The sequence below is a fragment of the Ranitomeya imitator genome, chromosome 5, assembly GCF_032444005.1.
Source record: "Ranitomeya imitator isolate aRanImi1 chromosome 5, aRanImi1.pri, whole genome shotgun sequence".
Taxonomy (NCBI): domain Eukaryota; kingdom Metazoa; phylum Chordata; class Amphibia; order Anura; family Dendrobatidae; genus Ranitomeya; species Ranitomeya imitator.
Genome location: NC_091286.1, coordinates 105,977,948 through 106,002,002, shown reverse-complemented (window position 1 = coordinate 106,002,002; position 24,055 = coordinate 105,977,948). Strand labels below are relative to the sequence as shown.

At 48.8% G+C, this 24,055-nt stretch overlaps 1 protein-coding gene across 1 annotated transcript in view; it reads left to right on the top strand.

Moving 5' to 3' along the window:
- The window catches only part of HEATR1 (HEAT repeat containing 1), a 115,145-nt gene that overhangs the window by 53,725 nt on the left and 37,365 nt on the right, over positions 1–24,055 (top strand). The window contains exons 25-36 of the mRNA XM_069769005.1: positions 85–191; positions 1,298–1,435; positions 2,082–2,200; positions 2,314–2,435; positions 2,976–3,104; positions 3,562–3,792; positions 3,936–4,062; positions 4,165–4,331; positions 4,427–4,473; positions 17,413–17,536; positions 19,618–19,758; positions 20,590–20,882. Coding sequence (XP_069625106.1) covers positions 85–191; positions 1,298–1,435; positions 2,082–2,200; positions 2,314–2,435; positions 2,976–3,104; positions 3,562–3,792; positions 3,936–4,062; positions 4,165–4,331; positions 4,427–4,473; positions 17,413–17,536; positions 19,618–19,758; positions 20,590–20,882 — 1,745 coding nt within the window. The remainder of the gene's footprint in view (positions 1–84; positions 192–1,297; positions 1,436–2,081; positions 2,201–2,313; positions 2,436–2,975; positions 3,105–3,561; positions 3,793–3,935; positions 4,063–4,164; positions 4,332–4,426; positions 4,474–17,412; positions 17,537–19,617; positions 19,759–20,589; positions 20,883–24,055) is intronic.

The window sequence follows — 24,055 nt, the reverse complement described above, 5'->3', positions numbered from 1 at the left end:
TGGTGACATCTCAGCAATGTTTCAGTTTAGTACGTTCTGTCAAATTGTTTCTAAGTTGGCTCTATCTGTCCATTCTTCTGACAGATCTCTGTAAATGCCGTGCATGTCAGTGCTGAGCTTGAACCTCCTGGAAGAGACAAGGCTGCTTCTTCTGTGCGACAAACCAGAAGGAGTAGAATGCAAACCCAAAGGTACCGACAATTGTAAATGAAAAATCTAGCACAACTCCTTTTTTTTAAATGTCTTGGAGTGCTGGCCCTGTATTGCAATGGGTTAAGATTTTATGCCTTTAAATTGTAACTCATTTTAAGTATTAAAGGTGCAGCACAGTGTATCTGATTGGTGGGAACCAGGTCATGAGACCACCCCCCCCCACACCCTGAACGGTCAAAACACCATTCTGAAGTGCACAGCTCCCGTATGAGCCTTACACAGGGTGGTGCACGGGCTCAATAGTCTGTGGGTCTATACACTCTCACAGAGCGGTGTACACACCCATAGACCTACTATTGAGCCAATACACCATTCTGTGCAGCTCACAGCAGCTGTGCACTTCTGCGCAGTGTTTTGACCTATCGGCTGGGGTCTCACGATCCAGAGACCCACAGATCAGCAACACTATGCAGTCCCCTGTTATATAGAAAAACGTATAAATTGATCGTAATACTTTAAGCCATCAGCTAGAGCTGGTGTGAAATGATTCTCAAGACCCGGTTCAGCAGCCACATTGTTAATCTGCTGCCGTTGGACGGGAGCCCTAAAGACAGTCTCTTACCTCCCGGCATCTGCCGCTCTTCTTTTGATTAGCCGACCAGGAGTGACATCGTTGTTGTTGCATGACACACATGACGTTGCTCCAGGCAGGCTGGCTTTTTACATGAGCCATTCAGTAAGTCGCGGTTCTCAGGGAGCATGTCCAATTCGCACAGGTCACAGACGTGGCCCCATGGTCCAGGTTTTACTAATTAACATCAAACTCTACCAACATCTCATTCAGTTGAAAGATCAACCATGTAATAATTGTGGTCCTAGAACAGGAACCACTCAAACTTTAGATGGCTAATGGTTATCTACCTTGGTATATCTTAATAAGGCTTGTGGACTGAAGTTCCCCATTACTATTAACTTCTAGTCTCACCTTTATAAATACTTAATTAGGTAAATTTTCAACTTCAGCTTCTGACTGGTTGGCAGAGTTCTTTTTGTAAGATTTAGTCTTAATGTATCCATGTGTCTTGATTGATGTCCTTGGGTCAGTAAATGTCTTATTATTTATCTGTTCCATGTGCTGGCTTAGGAAACAGCCGACTGATGCGGTAGAAGAAGGGAATGTGAACTGGTCTAGGACTACTCTGATCCTGGAGCTGCTTCAGCACAAGAAGAAGCTGAAGGACCCTCAGCAGTTGGTGCCTACTCTCTTCTACCTTTTGTCAAGGTAAGAAGGTGCAATTAGAATAGAAATATAATAGCAGCTGCATCTTCTGGGGAAATAAATAATTTTATGATTTTGCAAAAGTGAACAGCTCAAGCAATAAAAATCTGATCAAAACCAAAATCTCTGCCATTACCTGGGATTCTTAACAGCAAGTATCCCTCTATGGAGCAGTAGACCGTGTGTTCCCTAATGGCTAAGCAGCTTGAAATGTGAGCTACTCTTCTCCATTAAAAGGATTTTTCAGCACTGAATTTCTGCAATTACTGCTATTTCCCTCCATTGCCAGATCAAGTGTGTCGACTGGGCTCTCCTTCACTTCTCTCAATGTTTAGAGAAGAGGATGAGGATCCAGTCTGCATTTGACCACCAGTAAACCGATTACATACTGGTGTCACGTGACTGCCCTGTATATCTGACATTAGAGGGAAATCCTGACAGTATGCACAATGCGCACTGTCAGTGTTGGCCAATCTACAGTCACATAACATCACTACAGAAATGTACCTTAATCCTGAAACACACCTTTAATAATAGGCTAGGTGATTAATCCAATTCTCTGGTCTATTGGGATAGGCTCCACAATGGTGAGCATGCAGTTTAAGATAGCACAACTTTGGATTGATGAGCCTGTGCATTTTATTTCTAGATGTCTTGAGACTTCAGATCCTGAGCAGGGAAACATGGAGTACACCAAGCAGCTAATCCTTAGTTGTCTTCTCAACACCTGCCAAAAGGTTTCACTGGATAATGAAAAAGATGCTAAAGGTAAAAGGACATTTTGGTTCTGTATTGTTATTATTTGCTTTTTAAACCAGAGTATAAATAAAGATTCAAGTTACAAAATAAACCATGATGAAAATGCTCTTTGTATTTTCTAGAAATTCTGGATGAAGAAAAGTTCAATGTGGAGCTCATTGTTCAGTGTGTCAGGACTTCTCAGATGCCACAGACTCATCATCACGCTCTTCTTCTCCTGGGAACCGCAGCTGGAATCTTCCCTGTAAGGACCTGTACTACAATGTCCTTTGACTTTTTCCTGTTTTTTTTTTATGTCGTTCAGTTTGGGGATTAACAGTGATTATCTGTGATTAGGATATTTTATGTTGCACTTTGGGCGCAATTCTTCAAGGTGATCCTGTCATAAAACACCTTGAATTGGTGTGCAGATTTGCAACCTTTGGCGTTTTTGTGCCACTTTTGGCCAGCTATTCCAGCTTTTCTAAAAGTCAGCAAAACTGGGACTGAACGTAACCAGGTGCACCTGACTAATTGTTGATGACTTGCACCATTAAATTGCCATAAATTACGGCATAAATGTTCTTCATTCCCTGATGAGAGTAATATTCTTGGCTGTGCCTCACGACATTTGAAGAATGCAACAAATTAAGAGGCCCATGCCTCATAATGAATTTGACACTTCTTACTGCACCACTCTGTTCATTAAAACTTACAGAATGCTGGTCTTTTATCGGGCTCCCTTTCCTAAGACCTTGTTTTCTCATATTAAAAATCACTGCTTTATTTCCTTATTTCTTTGAAGGATAAAGTACTTCACAACATCATGCCAATCTTCACCTTCATGGGAGCAAGTGTGATGCGACTGGATGACAGCTACAGCTTTCAAGTGATCAGCAAGACGGTGCAGACTGTGATTCCTGCACTTATACAGGTAGGATGGGATGATATTACAAATGACTGACATTGTCCATTGAAAGGCAACTGCAGTGCTTGTACTCTGTCCTCCACCTTATATCTTTTGTGGCTGATTACAAGCGTTGGCATAGGGATCCATTTTTGCCTCTCCAAATGATAAAAAGGAACCCCATTTGTTTCATTTTCTCTTCCTTTCCACTTCTCCTTTCTCCTTTTCCCCTCTTCCATCCCCTTTCCTCTCTTCCTTTCCCCTTTCCTCTCTTGCTTTTCCCCTTTCCTCTCTTGCTTTTCCCCTTTCCTCTTTTTTGCTTTACCCTTTCCTCTTTTTTTGCTTTTTCCTCTTTTGCTTTTCCTTTTTTTCTCTTTTGCTTCCCCCCTTTCCTCTCTTGCTTTTCTCCCTTTCCTCTCTTGTTTTCTCCTTTCCTAGCATTCATTTGTTTACTCTTTCTTTAAATGTTTTCATTTTGCTTCAGGCTGGGGAACAAACCTCCATGGAGACTAAAGATGATGTGGAGAAGGTGGTTGAGAAGATCATCCATGTGTTTGTGGATGCTCTCCCTCATGTCCCAGAGCATAGACGGCTGCCCATCTTGTCCCAGCTCTTGGACACAGTGGGAGCGGAGCGATTCCTCTGGGTGCTTTTAGTTCTTCTTTTCCAACAACATGTGACCAAACCTGTCACTGTTACTGCAAATGGAGAAAAGGTAAGAAGGGGCGATCTGCCTGCCACATATATTCAGTAAATGCTGTCTGGCATTTATCACTACAGTAATGACAGCCAAAATGGTATGTAAAATGTACATTCGTTTACTATATCTAAATGTATTTTTGTTCTTTTATGCTGCAGGATGTGGTGTTGGAGCAGGACTCTGAATTTTGGGTATCGGTCTGCTGTGAATTTAGCGTCCAGAATCAACTGAAGAGTTTGGTCAGTCTTCTAAAGTTCATCAGCACACTGCCAGAGAATAAAGAAGGTGATGCGACGAAAAGGAATCTTTGAAATATTTTCATTCTGAACCACGCTATTTTGTTTTCTTCATTTATCTATAGTGAATTCCTGTTTTGTTCCTTCTTAGATGATCCTGAACAGAAGAAAAGCAAGCTGCGGAGGCCCAAAGTCCTAAAGGAAGACACAGAACTCTTCGATGTTGCAACACATTCTGCTAAACAAATTCGTCACTTTACGTTTCTGTCTGTGTCTTTCATGGCAAACCTCTTGGCTTCTCACGCTTTTGTCGGCAAGGTCAGTAAGATCACTGGTCTCTTATTTTCTTTTTGGATGTCGTCATATGCTGTCCGTATTAGATGTCATTGATGACTGTACATTGTGTGTCTCAGGTGGTCGAGTGTGACGCTGCCGAGGAATTACAAGAACTGGAACAAAGGTTCGTAAAGTAACATCACCAGGACTTTGGCCATTTTAATTAATTTATGGGCGTATCTAATGTTTTTCCTATATTATAGCCTTTCAGTTGCACTCTTCTCTGATTGGTGGTTAAAGTAATTTCAAAGTCTACCTAAATTTGAGAATTGTTACCCCCGGCGGGACCCACTCTGAGCGCCAAAATGGGAAAACGCCTCATTTTCTCTGATCGCCCATGACGGCACCACGGAGAGAGGGGATCCGCCCACCAAGGACAGGAAACCTACGGATAAAAAGGCGGTACCACTCTCCTGCATCAGTTGGTTTCCTGTCCTTGATGGGAGACCTACGGACTTACCAGTCGTCGTTGGAATTCCGGGGCCAACCAGTCCGATTCAGGCAGCTGGGGTCCCTCTGCCTCGGCTAGGGTGGTGACCCGAAGCGCCACCGCTGGGAGCCAGTGGGCCGACAGGGTGTGCGGGGGAGGTGACAAGGAGTTCGCGGTCACCTCCCCAGGTAAGATGCAGCAGCGGCAACATCCAGGGGGGTCCCTCTGTGGTTGCGGGAGGTGCGGCGTGGCCCTCCCCTAGCACGCGTCAGCCTGCACACTGCACGCCATCGGGTATGCAGAGCCACGCAGTAGGGTCTGCATAGGACCGGGGGTGCCGGTCAGCAGCGCCATATCTGCACTCCGGGCGGCCATCCTGTGAGTACGGCGCATGCCAGGAGTTGCGCTGGTCTCGCGAGACGCTGGGCTGGATCTGCGCAGGCGTCGGCGTTCGGCGCTCCTCGCCGTCGGCTGAGCGCTACTGCGCAGGCGTCGCCAAAAGATAGGTCGCTTGGGCGTTCCAAAGGCGCCGCAGAAGCGTCTGCGCAGGCGTCGCCAAAGGATAGGTCGCTTGGGCGTTCCAAAGGCGCCGCAGAAGCGTCTGCGCAGGCGCTCCTCGCCGTCGGTTAAGCGCTACTGCGCAGGCGCCGGGGAAAGCGGCGGGAGCTTTAAAAATGGGGGATTTACTTCCTCTCAGCGGCTCTGCAGTTTATCAGCAAGAGCCTTAGGAGCTACTAAGCGTCGCAGCATCAGGCGCAGCCAGCGTTATTAGCAGCAGACCAGCAGCAGTATGAGCGACCCGGCGTCTCCCCTGCCTGGATCACCTCCACCTACAGCATCGCCTCAGCAGCAGCAAAAAAGGCGACAGCAGAAAAGTTACCAGGACACCGGCAAAGAACGCCAAAGGTCTCAACACAGCAAGGAGTCCAGCACGGCGTCGGAGAAAAAGCCAGAGGCTGAGAATCCCCAACCGGTATTTATGGGTCCTGGAGGTGGTAAGTTGATCTTCGTGAAAGTTAGAGACAGTAAGATTATTATTTGTCTCTTTTAGGGGAGGAAAAGCGTAGGCAAAACAAAGCACAAAGCCTGTGCCATCTGTAAAGAGGATCTTCCACCCGCATGGGAAAAGCAGCTATGCAATTCCTGCATACAGCAAACAGTATCTGAAAGCCTGCCTGGGTTTGCAACAGATCTTAAAAACCTGATTAAAGAACAGGTGGAAGACACCTTTAGATCCCTTAAAAGGGGAAAAAAACGGAGAAGGACCAGACACAGGTCCCCGTCCCCAGTCTCTAAATCTGACAGCGATAGTGCGAGTTCAGCATCCTCCGACTCCTCCTCCTTATCCTCATCATCCACTTCTTCCTCAGGAGGTCACAATTGTTTCCCGCTAGAGGACACTGATGGCCTCATAAAGGCAGTGAGGAGTACTATGGGAATAGTAGACCCCCACCCCAAAAAGTCAGCACAAGACATCATGTTTGGGGGATTAGAACAAAAAAAGAGGAGAGCTTTTCCGCTTAACGAAGCAATTGCAGCGTTAATTAAAAAGGAATGGAAAAAACCCATGAAAAAGACTCTCCTAACCCCGAAAAGGAAATACCCCTTCGAGGATGAATCCTGTTCCTTCTGGGAAAAAGCTCCCAAATTAGATGTAGCAATAGCCAAAGCATCAAAGAAATTCGCTCTCCCGTTTGAGGACATGGGGGTCCTAAAAGACCCTATGGACAAGAAGGCGGACGCCTTCCTCAAGGGCTCTTGGGAGTCAGCGGGAGGAGGCCTGAAACCAGCAGTGGCAGCAGCTTGCACATCCCGCTCCCTAATGATCTGGTTAAATCAACTAGAGGGTCAATTAAAAGGGAAAACCTCCCGAGACTCGATGCTGAAAACATTACCTGTAATAAGGGGAGCGGCGGCTTTTCTGGCTGACGCCTCAGCAGACTCTATCAGGTTAGCCGCCAGGTCAGCAGTGTTCGCCAATGCGGCCAGGCGTGCCCTCTGGCTTAAAAATTGGCCTGGCGATCTGCAAACAAAAACAAAACTATGTACTATCCCCTGCGAAGGGGAGTTTTTGTTCGGTTCCACATTAGATGACATCCTGGAAAAAGCCGGGGACAAGAAAAAGTCTTTTCCCTCCCTTGGTCTCCCCTCTTACCGGAAGCCCTTTCGGAACAAGAGGTTTTTCCGCAAGAACCCTGGGAGAGGCCAGGGAAAGTGGGAGGATAAGAGGAACAAAAACAAGGGGTTCATCTTTAACAAAAACCCCACTGATAACAAGAAACCTTCTCAATGAAGGTTCGCCCCAGGTGGGAGGGAGGTTATCTCTCTTTCTTCCAGCCTGGAAAAAGATTACCTCCAGTCAATGGATTCTGAACATTATAGAATCAGGCCTGAGGCTGACATTCAAAAGATGCCCCCGTCCCTCTTTTATGATGACATCCATAAGATCTTCGGCAGAAGAACAGCTGGCTCTGGAAAACGAGGTCATCGAGTTAGTAAAAAAGGGTGTACTCCTGGAGGTTCCCCCACAAGAAAGAGGGCAAGGGTACTATTCCCCTCTATTCCTGAGGAAGAAACCAGACGGTTCCTTCAGGACTATTATAAATCTAAAGAAACTAAACGATTACCTGGAGATTCAAGCATTCAAAATGGAAACGATAAAGTCATCTATCAAGATGTTGTTTCCCCAATGCTTCATGGTGGTCCTGGACTTAAAGGACGCATATTATCACGTCCCAATACACAAAGATCACCAGAGATTCCTCAGGATGGCAGTTCACATCAGGGGAGTCCTAAAACACTTCCAGTTTTCAGCTCTACCATTTGGTCTTGCCATAGCTCCGAGGATTTTCACAAAGCTGATAGCGGAGGTAATGGCTCACCTCAGAGAAGAAAATACCCTAATCGTTCCATATCTGGACGATTTCTTGGTGATAGGCTCCTCCCCGCAACATTGCGAGGATCAACTGGCAATAGTGATGCATTCTTTGAAGGAATTGGGCTGGCTAATAAACATGGGAAAGTCCAGACTAATGCCTTCTCAGGTCCAGGAGTACCTGGGTCTCACTCTAGACTCCAAAAAGATGGAATGTCGTCTCCCGGAGTACAAGATACAAAAACTAAAAAGTTTAGTATCGAGAACCCAATCTCTCCCCTCCATAACACTCCGTCAGGCCATGTCCCTCTTAGGCTCTATGACCTCTTGCATCCCTGCAGTCCAGTGGGCCCAATTACATTCAAGAGAACTTCAATGGCAGATATTATCGGAGCAAATCCATCTAGGAGGGCATTTAGACGGGCAGTTGACTTTATCTCCTCGCACCAATCACTCTCTAACATGGTGGAAATCGCAGGAAAATCTTTCCCAGGGAGTCCCGTGGGTAATTCAGATCTCGAAAGTCCTGACTACGGATGCAAGCCCTTCAGGGTGGGGGGCTCATCTGGGCGACCTAGTAACCCAGGGCACTTGGTCTCCATCCACAGTCAACAAATCCTCCAACATGAAGGAGCTCCTTGCAGTAAAATTTGCCCTTCAGGAATTCTTGGGGGTCCTTCACTCTCACCATGTAAGAGTAATGTCGGACAATCGGGTGGTAGTATCTTACCTAAATCACCAGGGGGGCACCCGTTCCAAAAATCTAATGGAGGTGACCAATTCAATCCTGCAAATAGCCGAGAGCAACCTCTTATCCCTAACAAGCTTACACATAAGGGGAGTGGACAACTACAAAGCAGACTTCCTCAGCCGGTCCAGTCTAAAACAGGGGGAATGGGAACTAAATCAGGCGATATTCACCCAGATCACAGAAAGATGGGGCGTTCCCAAAATAGATCTCTTTGCGAGTCATCTAAACAAAAAAGTAACCTCTTTTTGCTCCCTATCTCCCCTGGGGAACCCAGTAGCTGTGGACGCCTTCCTGATATCTTGGGGTCACCATCTGGTATATGCCTTCCCTCCTCTTATTCTGATTCCAGCAGTGCTGAGGAAGATTCGGGAGGACGGGGCGCTGGTCATCTTAATTGCCCCGTTCTGGCCGAAGAGGCCTTGGTTCTCATGGATGAGGAAGTTATCAATATCAGTCCCTTGGGTATTACCAGACCTCCAAGATCTGTTGTCACAGGGCCCAGTCTGTCATCCGCAGGTCAAGAACTTGCACTTGACAGCTTGGCTCTTGAAAGGAAATTACTAGAAAGCAGGGGGTTCTCTCCGGGCTTGATCTCAACTCTGTTACAAAGTAGGAAGCCTGTTACAACAAGACAGTATGGCAAGATATGGAAAAAGTTTCTGTCATCATCAGGTGCAAAAATAGGGAAAGAAATTCCCCTTAATTCCATATTAGAGTTCCTACAAAACGGGTTGGAGATGGGTTTAGCCACTAACACCCTAAAAGTTCACGTGGCAGCTTTGGGAGCCCTATTCAACTTTGATTTAGCCTCAAATAGGTGGGTCGCTAGATTCATCAGGGCGGCAGGAAGATCAAGGCCTCTTCCAGTAAAAGTTGTTCCTCAATGGGACTTAAACTTGGTCCTTAAAGCCCTGACTAATTCTCCATTTGAGCCATTACACGAATCTACAATAAAAAATCTATCCCTCAAAACAGCTCTATTAGTCGCCCTCACTTCGGCCCGCAGGGTTAGCGATTTACAGGCTCTCTCAGCTAACCCTCCCTACACACAATTCCTAGAGGATAGGGTCATTTTAAAAACAGACCCAGCATATCTCCCAAAAGTGGCTTCAAAATTTCACAGGTCTCAAGAGATATCTCTCCCCTCCTTCTGTCCCAATCCTAAAAATAAGGAGGAACAAACATTACATACACTAGATGTAAGAAGATGTCTCTTACACTACCTAGAAGTCACTAGAGAGAGTAGGGAGGATTCCTCTCTGTTTGTGTGTTTCCAGGGTCCCCGGAAGGGGAAAAAAGCATCTAAAGCCACCATAGCAAGATGGATCACGGACGCCATCAGTCTATCATACTCAGCAAGTGGGATGTCTGTTCCCGGGGAGATTAAGGCTCACTCAACAAGAGCAGTAGCGACTTCCTGGGCGGAGAAGGCCGGAGCTTCCATAGACCAGATATGTAGAGCTGCTACCTGGTCCTCACCATCCACATTCTATAGGCACTATAGATTGGACCTAATCTCCTCTTCAGACCTTACTTTTGGTAAAAGGGTTCTGGAGGCGGTTGTCCCTCCCTGAATGTACTATCTATGCAATTCTCTCCGTGGTGCCGTCATGGGCGATCAGAGAAAAATATAGTTCTTACCGATAACGGTATTTCTCTGAGCCCATGACGGCACCCGTACATTCCCTCCCTTCACTTATGGGTGCACACATCAAATTAGTGCCATAGTCTATTTATAGTCTTTAAACACGCGGTATCTCGTTATGATAAACAGTTAAAATTTAACAAATGTTTAGTAGTCTCCCATCGTTCTCTATGTAAAACAACTGATGCAGGAGAGTGGTACCGCCTTTTTATCCGTAGGTTTCCTGTCCTTGGTGGGCGGATCCCCTCTCTCCGTGGTGCCGTCATGGGCTCAGAGAAATACCGTTATCGGTAAGAACTATATTTTTTGTTCTTCTCTGTCCATGGTCTTGTGGATAGCAGAAATTGAATGGAGCATCCGATTTTTCATCGCTCCATTCTAAATCTAAAGATGGCCGAGCACAATGCCGGGTTGACTGATTTCATTAGTGTTGTAAACTTAGAATGGAGGAGCAGAATACAAGCTCCGCAAGGGATTGGTCGGTGGGACCCAAATCTATTTAACACTTCTCACCTATCCAGTAGACATGATTTCTTTATCGCCTCTCATTGGGGGACACAGGAACCATGGGTGTATGCTGCTGCCACTAGGAGGCTGACACTATGCAAATAACAAAATTAGCTCCTCCTCTGCAGTGTACACCCCACCGACTGGCATTAACCCTGCTGTTCTGTTCGGTCTGGGGAGACCTATTTTGAACTTTGGTATTTTTTGGGGTGTTCAAGATGCGGTTCTGAAACTTGTGGTTGATTGACTTAAATGAGGATGGGTCGGTCGGCCACGGGTTTCAGAGCCGCATCTTGAATATTTTAAAGAATATTGAAGTTCAAAGTCGGTCATTTTTGACCAACAGAACAGCAGGGTTAAACTCTTCAGTTTAGCTTGGTGTCAGTAGGAGGTGGACACGGGTCTTTCATTAGACCCTTATCTACCTCAATGTGCGTCGTTTCTTTTCAGGTTTTTTCCGGAGGGATACAGGGTGAGCAGTCACACCTGTATTCCCACAATGCGGACTATGAGTACGGCGTGTACTGCCACCCCGTATCCTCATAGATCCCTCTCCAGGACCAAGATCCTAGCACAGAAGCGTGCTCAGAAGTCCGGTCCTGGCTCCGTCCCTCACCCACTCGCCTACCAGAGCCTGTCGGTTGGAGGAGACGAGGACGTCCATCACAGCTCCGTGGACGTCTCATTCCCCTCAGGTTAGTAACGGCGTGGGATGTTTAGGTGAGTATTTCCCCTCCATTCCCCCGGGATCTTTTCTCCAGATGTTCCCCTGTCCTCCCTCATGGCGTTTATTTTAGAGGGATCCCAGGGACAGCCATAAGCTCTTCTTCCTTAGCGGCCGCAGTTCTCTCCCTGCAGCCGCACAGCCCCTTACAGAGTCACAGCCTAGCAGGCTGCCGCGCAGCTTCCCCCTGCGGTCTCTCTGCTCGGGGGCCACAATGCGTCCTGTGTCTGCACGGCGTCCTTGGCAGGATGCCGTGCCACTTACTTTCTGCGGCGCTCCGACGCCGCGATTCTCCGGTGGCGCTCCGGCTCCGCGATTCTCCGGCGGCGCTCCGGCGCCGCGATTTTCCGGCGGCGCTCCAGCGCCGCGTTTCTCCGCGAATTTCCGGCGGCGCCGGCCTCTAATTTAGGTCCCGGCTTCTGCCGGGGCCTACTTCTGGCGCCGCGACCCCGCCAGTTCCGTTTTTCCCGGACAGCCTTGGCAGGCTGCCGCTCTTCTCAGTCCCTGCGGCGCACTGCTCCGGCGCCACGGTTCCCTTCTCCGGCGGCGCCGGTCTCTAATTTAGGTCCCGGCTTAGGCCGGGGCCTACTTCCGGTTTCTCGGCTCCTCACTTCCGGTTCTGCGGGCGGGCTTTTTTCCCGCCCGACATACTGCGCCCTGCCCACCGGCGCCTCTGCGTCTGGCTCCACCCCCTTCCTCGTGGGTCCCTCGGCCGGTGTGCACCGCTTCTCACAGCAGCAGCCGCCCTCGCAGTGCCTCACGCAGCGCGCCACGCTCCTTCACTCGCATCTTCTGTGGCTCAGCATCGCAGAATCAGCACCTCAGGGAAGTTCTCCACCGAGGACAAGTGGGACATCTTCCAGGACCGGGTCCGTGAGTAGCTGCACTGCAGACTGACACCCCCCTCTGCCCACTGTCCCCTAACCCACTGGCATCTTCAGGGTCCCTAAAAATGTCTACCTCTAAAGGGGGCCGCTCTCGTCCCCCTACCTCTTCATCTTCTGCCTTAGTCACGTACTTTGCATGTTCGTCCTGTAACAGCAAACTTCCCTCAGGTCAGTCCTCCCCGCTGTGTCAGTCCTGCAGCAACCCGATTGTTCCCACCGCCCAGGATCCCCCGGCTGTTCCGCCCGAGAGTGATCCCCCCATCCCAGGCTGGGCCGCCTCTCTGTCACAATCGGTGGCCGATTTAACACGGGTATCTCAAACCCTAGTGTCCGCGCTGGATCGGTTACCCCTGCAGACCCCTGCAGTGGCCAGCGGGTCGCAGGAACCGCCGCCCGAGCCCTCCTTGACTAGCCACAAAAGGTCCAGACAGGAACGTCGGTCTGAGTCCTCTTCGCGCTCCATCTCGCCGCTCGGCCCTCCCCCGCGGTTGGTGTCCCACCGATCCTCCTCCCCTGAGTCAGGCGAGGCATTATCTGATGCGCCTTCGGAGGATACTTCGGAGCTGAATCCTAACCAAATCGCCACCATGAGTGAGACAGTCCAGAACCTCATTGGGGCAATAAACCCAAACATGTGGCATCAAGGATCCCTCTACGGAACCCGCAGATCAGGCGGTTTCGTTCAGACGGGCCAAACCACCTTCAAAATTTTTTGCTCCTCATCCTGAATTCGAGGAAATCGTGTCCAGAGAGAGAGAGAACCCCACTAGGCGTTTTCAGAGGGGAAAACGCCTGGGTGTGTTATATCCTTTTCCTCCAGAACTTGCCGCCAATTTGGACGGCATCTCCCTCGGTGGACCCCCCTGTTTCCAGGCTGTCCACCAACACGGTGCTTCCTCTGTCCGGCGGAGCATCTCTGAAGGAACGATAGAGTTATAGAATCCTTCGCGAAATCTGCTTTTGAAGCGGCTTCAGCGGCTCTATGTCCAGCTTTTGCGTCCACTTGGGCTTCAAAATCCATCTCAAAATGGGCCAAGGATCTTCGGCGGGGTATCCTGGATGGGGCGCCTCCCGCGCAATTAGCGGAACTTGCCAACCAGATTTCCCATGCTGGTGAATATCTGGTTTCCGCCTCCCTGGATGCCGCGTCTTGTGCGGCTCAAGCTTCCAGCAATGCCGTTGCCATCCGCCGGACCGTTTGGCTCAAGGCCTGGCAGGCGGACTTGTCCTCCAAAAAGTCCCTCACTAGTCTGCCCTTCCAGGGCTCTCGCCTCTTTGGTTCCCAGCTGGACCAAATAATTAAGGACGCCACAAGTTCTCTTCTCCCCCAGGCTAAGCCTCGTCGCCCTCCTCCTAGACGACAGTTTCGTCCTTTTCGGCCTTTTCGTCGCTTCGCTGCGTCAAACTCCTTTTCCCAGCAGCAACAGAGGCCACAGGCACGTCAAGAGAAGAAGGCGGTGTCCTTTAGGCCCACTCCGTCCTGGCGTCCTCGTTTCTCCCAGGGTAGATCCTCCAGGCCCAGGACTGGAAGATCCACCTCGGCATGACTCTCGGCAAGACTCCAGCCCAACTCCCAGATTGGGCGGCCGTCTTCTCCTTTTCAGGGACGTCTGGATTTCCGCAGTAGAGGACGCATGGGTCAGGGAAGTTGTATCCTCGGGATACAAAATAGAGTTCGCTTTCCGACCTCGGGATCGTTTCTTCCAATCCCGTCCTCCAAGAGACCCCGCTCTAGTTCCGGGCTTCTTCTCAGCCATCGCTTCTCTGCTCAAATCCGGGGTAATCGTTCCTGTCCCAGAAAAGGAACGCTTCACGGGTTTCTACTCGAATCTTTTTGTGGTACCGAAAAAAGACGGCAAAGTTCGCCCCATTCTGGACCTCAAATTGCTGAACAGGAGAGTTCGCCTGAGACACTTCAGGATGGAATCCCTTCGTTCAGTAATTGCTTCCATGGAGGCTCAGGAGTTTCTATGCTCAATAGATATCCAGGACGCCTACCTCCATGTCCCGATATTTCCCGGACATCACCGTTTCCTGCGCTTTGCAGTGCAACGAGATCATTTTCAGTTCGTCGCCCTGCCGTTCGGTCTCGCAACCGCGCCAAGAGTGTTCACGAAAATCATGGCGGCGCTGATGGCCATCTTGAGAGTCAGAGGCCTGGTCCTATTTCCATATCTCGACGACATCCTCATCAAGGCTCCGTCCTTCGCTCAGGCCCACGAAAGCCTGTCCATTGTTCTCGAAACCTTAGCCCGTTTCGGGTGGCTGGTAAACCGGAAGAAGTCCTGCCTTATTCCTTCTCAGCGCATCATCTTTCTGGGCATGCTTTTCGATACTCGTCAGAGCAGAGTCTTCCTTCCCACAGACAAGAGATCCACTCTCTGTCGGGACATACGCTTGCTCCAGGGTCCTCGACCTCCCTCCCTCCGTTCGGCCATGAAGGTTCTGGGGAGGATGGTAGCTACATTGGAAGCGATTCCCTTCGCCCAATTCCATTCGCGACCCCTTCAGCAAGCCATTCTGTCTCAGTGGGACAGGTCGGTCTTCTCCCTGGATCGACCGATCAAACTCTCCTTTCGGGTCAGGCGGTCTCTCAACTGGTGGCTGACGTCACCTCTCATCTCCCAGGGCAGGTCCTTCCTTCCAGTTCACTGGCAGGTGGTGACAACGGACGCCAGCCTGCTCGGCTGGGGTGCGGTTTTTCGCCACCTGACGGTCCAGGGCCGCTGGTCGCTGCAGGAGTCATCTCTGCCGATCAACGTCCTCGAAATTCGGGCCATCTTCCTGTCCCTCCGCCACTGGGAAAGGATTCTCAGGGGCCTTCCAGTCCGGATCCAGACGGACAACGCCACGGCTGTGGCATATGTCAACCATCAGGGGGGGACTCGGAGCTCCTTGGCCCTTGCCGAGGTATCCAAGATCCTCCTTTGGGCAGAGGCAACGGTTCCGGTGATATCCGCGGTGCATATCCCCGGCGTGGAAAACTGGGCCGCCGACTTCCTCAGCCGCGAGGGCCTCGCGGCAGGGGAATGGTCCTTACATCCGGAGGTCTTCCATCAGATTTGTCTTCGATGGGGAACTCCGGATGTGGATCTCACGGCGTCCCGAGTCAACAGGAAGGTTCCGCAATTCGTCTGCAGGTCCCGCGATCCTCTCGCAGTGGGCGTCGATGCTCTGGCCATTCCTTGGTCACAGTTCGAGCTGCCCTACCTGTTCCCACCCCTTCCATTACTTCCCAAACTGTTGAAGAAGATCAAAGCGGAAGGGGTGCCGGTCATCCTGATCGCCCCGGATTGGCCCAGGAGAGCTTGGTTCGCGGAGCTCGTCAACCTTCTCGCGGACGCTCCCTGGCGCCTTCCAGACAGGCCCGATCTGCTGTCCCAGGGTCCGATCTGCCACCCGAATTCTCGGTCGCTCAGTTTAACGGCGTGGCTGTTGAGACCGCGGTTCTGAGAGCGTCTGACCTTTCGGACCGGGTGATTCACACCATGATTCAGGCTCGGAAGCCTTCGTCTTCCAGGATCTACTACCGCACCTGGAAGGCCTACTTCCGGTGGTGCGAGTCCAACCGCCTTCCGCCTATGGTTTTTTCCCTGCCTTCTCTTTTGGCCTTCCTTCAGGCAGGACTGGATTCGGGCCTGGCTCTTAGTTCTCTGAAGGGTCAGGTCTCTGCGCTTTCCATCCTCTTTCAGAAGACCTTGGCCTCTCGGCCACAGGTTAAGACCTTCTTTCAGGGGGTAGCCCACGCCGTCCCGCCGTACAGGGCCCCTGTGGAGGCATGGGACCTAAACCTGGTACTGGACGTTATGAAGGTTTCTCCCTTTGAACCTCTTAGGGAGATTCCTCTATCAGTTTTATCATGGAAGGTAGCCTTTCTTGTGGCCATCACGTCCATTCGCCGCGTTTCCGAGCTGGCGGCCCTGTCTTGCCGTCCTCCGTTTTTGGTCATTCACCAGGACAAGGTGGTCTTCCGGCCCCCACCTTCTTTTCTTCCTAAGGTGGTTTCCACCTTCCACCTCAACGAGGACATCGTTCTACCTTCCTTTTGTCCAGCTCCGACTCATCCTCTGGAGCGATCATTGAACAAGCTGGATCTTGTCAGGGCTGTGAGGATCTATCTGGACAGAACGTCCACTTTCCGGAAGACGGATTCCTTTTTCGTCATTCCTGATGGCACGCGTAGAGGCCAGCCGGCTTCTAAAGCGACTATTGCTCGATGGATCAGAATGGCAATCTTGGAGGCTTACCGGGTCAAGAACAGAGTGCCCCCTCCTGGGATTAAGGCTCACTCTACCCGGGCAGTCGGCGCCTCCTGGGCGGTGCACCACAGGGCTTCCGCCCTACAGCTGTGCAAAGCGGCAACTTGGTCTTCCATCCACACGTTCGCCAAATTTTACAAGGTCCATACCTACGCATCGGCGGACGCCAGCCTAGGCAGAAGGATCCTGCAGGCGGCAGTGGTGAGTCCTCTGACCTGATGGAAGTCTGTTTTTCCCGCCCTTGGGACTGCTTTGGGACGTCCCATGGTTCCTGTGTCCCCCAATGAGAGGCGATAAAGAAAACAGGATTTTTGGTTGCTTACCGTAAAATCTGTTTCTTGAAGCCTCCATTGGGGGACACAGCACCCTCCCAATGTTTTTGTTATATGTTCTCTGACTGTTCTCACGTTTACAGTGCTCAAGTTTGTGGTTATGGTTTTTCAACCTTGTTCTTTCTCCTACTGCTTTCTCACTAACTGAAGAGTTTAATGCCAGTCGGTGGGGTGTACACTGCAGAGGAGGAGCTAATTTTGTTATTTGCATAGTGTCAGCCTCCTAGTGGCAGCAGCATACACCCATGGTTCCTGTGTCCCCCAATGGAGGCTTCAAGAAACAGATTTTACGGTAAGCAACCAAAAATCCTGTTTTATGTAGACCGGAATACCCTTTTCTCTTAAAGATAGCCAGTTCAGATGATTGGTTCAGCTACTCTATAGCCCTTGATGAATGGTTATTGCTGGCAATGAGTGCACCACAGTATGGACTATTATTGCACTCATAGGGGCTCTTCATTCTTGTATTGGGGGCTCCCCTGTGTTATCTGTATAGTATGGCATTTGCACACGTTTTGTTCTTATAGGACAACTCCTTTATATGTTCATTGTAACCGTTCACAAACGAGACAACCGCAGCTCTTCGCTTTAGTGTCCCTGTGCCGTTCCACATATAGTATAATTCCTGCATTTCCTAATCTGTATGACTACAGGATATTAGAAGAGGTTCTCTGCTATATCAAATTAGTAGCCGGCTCCGTGGAAGCAAATGCGGACAAACCAACGGCAAGGTTCTGGCGAGCGCTTCTCAATAAGTCCTACGAACTGCTGGACAAGGTAAGTCCTACATTGGAGTTCTCTCTCGTGATCAATCCTGAGTGTTCAGGAAGGAAACTACCTAATTCCCAGCCTTAGGGATATGTACACACTTTGTGTTTGTAGCAGATTTTTCTGTTGGAAAAACCAGTGCTGGCAGGAAACGCGCTGCGGAAAATACAAGTGTTTTGATGCATTTTTAGCTACATTTTTCCCCATTCATTTGAATGAGTGAAATGTGCTGCAAAATAAGTCTATAAGAATGGACATGCCGCAGATTTGGAAAAGATAAGCAGCATGCGCTTGAGGTTTAAGAAATATTCACTTTGCTGGTGCTGTAAAACACTGCATTTTTTTCCGTAGCAAAAACATAGCTTGTGATCAAGCCCTAGACACTGATTAGTTCTTCAAAGTGCCTACAAGTAGTATTCAACCCCCTGCAGGTTTACACATTTGGAATTAACTTGGCATTGTGACATTTGGACTGTATATCAGCCTGGAAGTGTGAAATGCACTGCAGCAAAAAAGAATGTTATTTCTTTGTTTATTTTTTTTTTAAATTGTGAAAAGTCTTTTCAGAGGGTCATTTATTATTCAACCCCCCAAACCCACCAGAATTCTGTTTGGTTCCCCTAAAGTATTAAGAAGTAGTTCAGGCACAAAGAACAATGAGCTTCACATGTTTGGATTAATTATCTCTTTTTCCAGCCTTTTCTGACTATTTAAGACCCTCCCCAAACTTGTGAACAGCACTCATACATGGTCAACATGGGAAAGACAAAGGAGCATTCCAAGGCCATCAGAGACAAGATCGTGGAGGGTCACAAGGCTGGCAAGGGGTACAAAACCCTTTCCAAGGAGTTGGGCCTACCTGTCTCCACTGTTGGGAGCATCATCCGGAAGTGGAAGGCTTATGGAACTACTGTTAGCCTTCCACGGCCTGGACAGCCTTTGAAAGTTTCCTCCCGTGCCGAGGCCAGGCTTGTCCGAAGAGTCAAGGCTAACCCAAGGACAACAAGGAAGGAGCTCCGGGAAGATCTCATGGCAGTGGGGACATTGGTTTCAGTCAATACCATAAGTAACGTACTCCACCGCAATGGTCTCCGTTCCAGACGAGCCCGTAAGGTACCTTTACTTTCAAAGCGTGACGTCAAGGCTCGTCTACAGTTTGCTCATGATCACTTGGAGGACTCTGAGACTGACTGGTTCAAGGTTCTCTGGTCTGATGAGACCAAGATCGAGATCTTTGGTGCCAACCACACACGTGACGTTTGGAGACTGGATGGCACTGCATACGACCCCAAGAATACCATCCCTACAGTCAAGCATGGTGGTGGCAGCATCATGCTGTGGGGCTGTTTCTCAGCCAAGGGGCCTGGCCATCTGGTCCGCATCCATGGGAAGATGGATAGCACGGCCTACCTGGAGATTTTGGCCAAGAACCTCCGCTCCTCCATCAAGGATCTGACGATGGGTCGTCATTTCATCTTCCAGCAAGACAACGACCCAAAGCACGCAGCCAAGAAACCAAGGCCTGGTTCAAGAGGCAAAAAATCAAGGTGTTGCAGTGGCCTAGTCAGTCTCCTGACCTTAACCCAATTGAAAACTTGTGGAAGGAGCTCAAGATTAAAGTCCACATGAGACACCCAAAGAACCTAGATAACTTGGAGAAGATCTGCATGGAGGAGTGGGCCAAGATAACTCCAGAGACCTGTGCCGGCCTGATCAGCTCTTATAAAAGACGATTATTAGCTGTAATTGCAAACAAAGGTTATTCCACAAAATATTAAACCTAGGCGTTGAATAATAATTGACCCACACTTTTATGTTTAAAATTTATAAAAATTTAACTGAGCAACAAAACTTTTTGGTTTGTAAGATTTATGCATCTGTTAATAAATCCTGCTCTTGTTTGAAGTTTGAAGGCTCTAACTTATTTGCATCTTATTAAACCTGCTAAATCTGCAGGGGGTTGAATACTACTTGTAGGCATTGTATATAGAAAATGCGCAGTAATCTGTAAAATGCGACCATGTTTCAGTGAAGTTGATGGCCGTTTCAGGTCTTTTTTATTTTGTCCTTTCCCTTTTGTTGTATTAAAGGTTAATGCTTTATTGCCTACTGAGACCTTTATTCCTGTGATTCGAGGCCTTATGTCTAATCATCTGCCATCCGTGCGACGTAAAGCAATGGATCTCCTCAATAACAAGTTACAGCATCGAACAGCATGGGATGAGCAACAGGTATTATCTGAAAGGAAATGTGTAATCAGAAAATGGCCGTCTGTTTTGATCAAGTCTTTGAACCCAATTCATTATTGCATTTGGGCATTTTTTTGTCAAGTTTTTTTTTGGTATTTTTCATTTGCGCCTTATTCTTTTAATGTGCACCTTTTTTTAAAAGCTAATTTATATGTTCGACTGTCCCTTCCCCTCCCCCTTATGTTCGCCATTGTGGACGGGGTTTGGGATTTCCAGATCTTTTTGTCTGATTGAATAATTGCTACTTTTTAAAAAGTGATAACATGTCATTTTAGTGAAACGTGGCACTTTTTGCACTAAAACGTCACAAAACCAGTTAAAAACCAGACAAAAAAGCATTTTTTTGATGTGCGAAATCTCTTGAAGCGGGCGTATCTTTTTGAAGAATTTGACTCTGGAAAAACATGGATGAATGTCATGTGAAAAAAAACAGAAAGGAAAATTGATTTTAAATAGTGCAAATGATGAATCGGGCCTTTTATGTTAAACATGTTTTATATGAATTGTTAGTGATAAGTTTCACCACGCTTTTTCAAAGGCCTGTCAACTAATTTGACTTGGGCTGGAAGAATTCGGTGGGGACCCTCCCAGATGAATAGTGTCCCCTTTTCCTTGCTCCTTTTTTTTAAGCCATTTGTTTTCAGAAATGTCGCGACTTTTCAGATAAAACGTACATAAGCGATAAGTGAGCCTGTCCCCGGATTCATACCACCTGTGGTTCGGACAATATAAGTCCCCTATCTCGTTCCCTGTAATACATTTTAGTGCTTGCTTGGTTCAACATAAAACCTTTTTTTATTTCTGTTTTTCCAGATTGAGTTACTTTTAGGACTGGTGAAGGACCTTCATTCTGTCACACAAAGGAAAGGAAATGTAGAAGGAGAGGAGCAAGCCATTAACAGACAGACGGCTCTCTACAGCTTAACACTTCTCTGCAGACTTTTTGGTTCTGACAGACAGCAAGTGTTCGTGCCTGTTCTCCATGCAGCCGTTGATCTTCTGTCTGTGGAGCAGGTGGAGGAAAAGAACGTTTTAGGCAGCGCTCTACTGTGCATTGCTGAAATTGTCAGCACCATCAAGGCCCTTGCTATCCCACAGTTGCCCAGGTATGCAGTTATTAGATATGTCGTCCATTCCAGGAGAAGGTCCCATCCACCCATAGCATGCAAACATGAAATTGTATATCAACTATGATTTGTATTACTGCTCTAGAAAATGGGTGAAAAAAGCGAAGATACTTTTCCCATAAATTGGCCAAGTCATTTATACCCAGCAGCCAACGACAAGGCAAAGAGGATCCTTGTTGGCTGCTGGGCAATTCATATTTGATATATTTCATGGTTACATGCTATAGCGCTACAGGGTGCAACTTTTGTTTGTTAGTTATGTATGGAAGTAGCTACTCGTAGTATCCACCTGTCCACATCTGGTGTCTGTTTGGAAGCGACAGTCAGTCTTTAATATTTCCATCCACCCATGGGACACTAGAGTTTGTTCACAGAAGGGAATTTTCACATGGATTTCAGCACATGTTTTGCACAGAAATCCACTTGAAATTTGACTCCCTTTAAATCTATGGAAAATACATGTTGGTGTTCAAATTTGAACTCCTCGTGGTGGAAAATAATGAAGTGACCTGATGAATTCTGATTCTGCACTGACGTCAGTAAATTTGGGAAAGGCTAAAATCCAATTTTAATCCTCAGTGAAATTGGCATAAAAAAATCCCCCAAACTGTTAAAATGTGCGGATTACTGTTTCGAATTTCATTGCCTCCAAATCTGCTATGAGAACATGGCTTAAGTTTACAGGATGGCCATTTTAAGGCTAAGTTCATACGAGTGTATAGCAAAAGGTTATTCGATTGTGATCCCCAAAACTGACAATTTTTCATCTGTTTCATATGGCATGCATTATTAGTAGTGAGCATGCGTGCTCAGATAAGGTGTTATCCATGCTCGTGTGCTAACAGAGTATTTTCGGCATGCTCGAAGAATGTATTTGAGTCCCCATGGCTGCATGTATCGAGGCTGACTGCAACACATGCATGGAATACCAGCCGCGGGGACCCCAATATATTATTCAAGCTCGCCAAAGATACTCTTTTAGCACCCGAGCATGAATAACACCTTATCTGAGCATGTTCACTCATCACTAATTGTTATACATCAGCAATGATTACAATTTCCGAGACCATATACAGTGTCCTAGGTTAACAATGGCTATGTATCTGTAAAAATTGGATGCAATACAGTTGATCAGTATGGCTGTTGTTTTTTTTTCACATTTCTTGACCTGTATAGGCAATTCTTATTCAAAATAGGGATTTTGTGTACTCACCGTAAAATCCTTTTCTCTATCGCCTCATTGGGGGACACAGGAAACCATGGGTGTATGCTGCTGCCAACTAGGAGGCTGACACTATGCAAATAAAAAAGTTAGCTCCTCCTCTTCAGTGTACACCCCACCGACAGGAAGTAGGATATTCAGTTTAGCTTAGTGTCAGCAGGAGGTGGACACGGGTCTTTCATTAGACCCTTATCTACCTCAATGTGCGTCGTTCCCTTTCAGGTTTTCCGGAAGGGATACAGGGTGAACAGTCACACCTGTAGTCCCACTATACGGACTATGAGTACGGTGTGTACTGCCACCCCGTATCCTCATATGTCTGCCAGCAGGACCCCAGCCCTAACACAGAAGCGTGTTTAGGAGATCCTAACCGGTCCTAGCTCCGTCTCCCACCCGCTCGCCCACCAGAGCCTGTCGGCTGGAGGAGATGAGTACGTCCACCAACGGTCTTCATCTGGACGTCCGACTCATTCCCTGGTTTATCAGGTACCTCTCTTTCCAGGGTTCTTCTGATCAGCCGACGTGGGATGAAGGAGGTGAGTATTTTAGCCCCCCTTTCCATGTTTGAGGTCACAGGGCCACTGCTTGTGCTGAGGTTCTCTGTGCGGGGGGGGTGGGGGGGTAGACTACGCAGACTGTTAGGCCCCAGCTTCTTCTATCCAGCCTGCGCTCCAGGTGCTTAGTCACCTTGCTGGTCCGGCTCAGTCTCTGACCAGAGAAGCATTTTCCTAGGGGCATCGCTTCCCAGGCGGGGGTTAACTGATACACCAGCGCGGTAGTCTTTGCTGGCATCCGCGCTGCACTTTATATGATCTGCGGCCACCGGTTTCTAATTTAGGCCCCGGCTTCTTTTTGGGCCTAGTCCGGCGTCGCGACTCCGCCACCTTCTTCCTTCCTTCGGGCGGGCTTTTCTCCCGCCCGTCTTGCTCGGCGAGCTCCGCCCACCGGCGCCATCTTTGTCCTCCCGGACCACTCGTTTAGCCCCGCCCACTCCTCCCAACATGGAGAGCGGCTCTCCTGCTGCGCTTGGCTCCTTCTTAGTCTCTCAGGGGCCGGGGGGGGGGGGGGGGGTTTGCAGCCGGCTCAGCCCGCACGCAATACAGGAACGCTGGGCTGAGTCTCCTCTTAGTCAGGCGAGGGTCTTTTCCAGCATGTTGGCTCCGCCCCTCTTCCGGCCTTGGAGAGCGCGCTCTTTGCTACCTCACACTGTGTGTCCCTGTATCTCCTGGAGGTCGCCATCTTCGGCATGGGATTCGGAGCTGATTCTTCGGCAGGACCTGCTCTAGTACCTGATGCCTGTGGCAGCTACAGCCTGGGAGCAGACCACAGGACTCTACACTTGCTGTGAGTAGCACTGCTCAGCAGTTTGGCACTCCTCTCTGCATCCCTCCTGTTCCCCTAGCCTTCTGGCATTCTTTATAGGTATGCTCAGTCTAATCTGATAGGGGAGCGTTCTTGCCCTTTTTCTGATGCAAGCCGGTCACTAATCATTGGCGTAGTAGCACTCTAGAGCCGCGCAATCACTGGCGTAGTAGCACTCTAGAGCCGCGCAATCACTGGCGTAGTAGCACTCTAGAGCCGCGCAATCACTGGCGTAGTAGCACTCTAGAGCCGCGCAATCACTGGCGTAGTAGCACTCTAGAGCCGCGCAATCACTGGCGTAGTAGCACTCTAGAGCCGTGCAATCACTGGCGTAGTAGCACTCTAGAGCCGCGCAATCACTGGCGTAGTAGCACTTTAGAGCCATACAGTCACTGGCATAGTAGTACTCTAGAGCCGTGCCATCTCAGGTATAAGTGCTCTAGAGCCGTGCAGTTTCCAGCAGGGGTATGGCAGTATGCCCTATGCTGCCGTCATCTGTGCCACTGTCCGCCCCTCACCTTCCACAGGGAGACGAACCATTATAACACCTGCCATAGGGCGTTCTCTT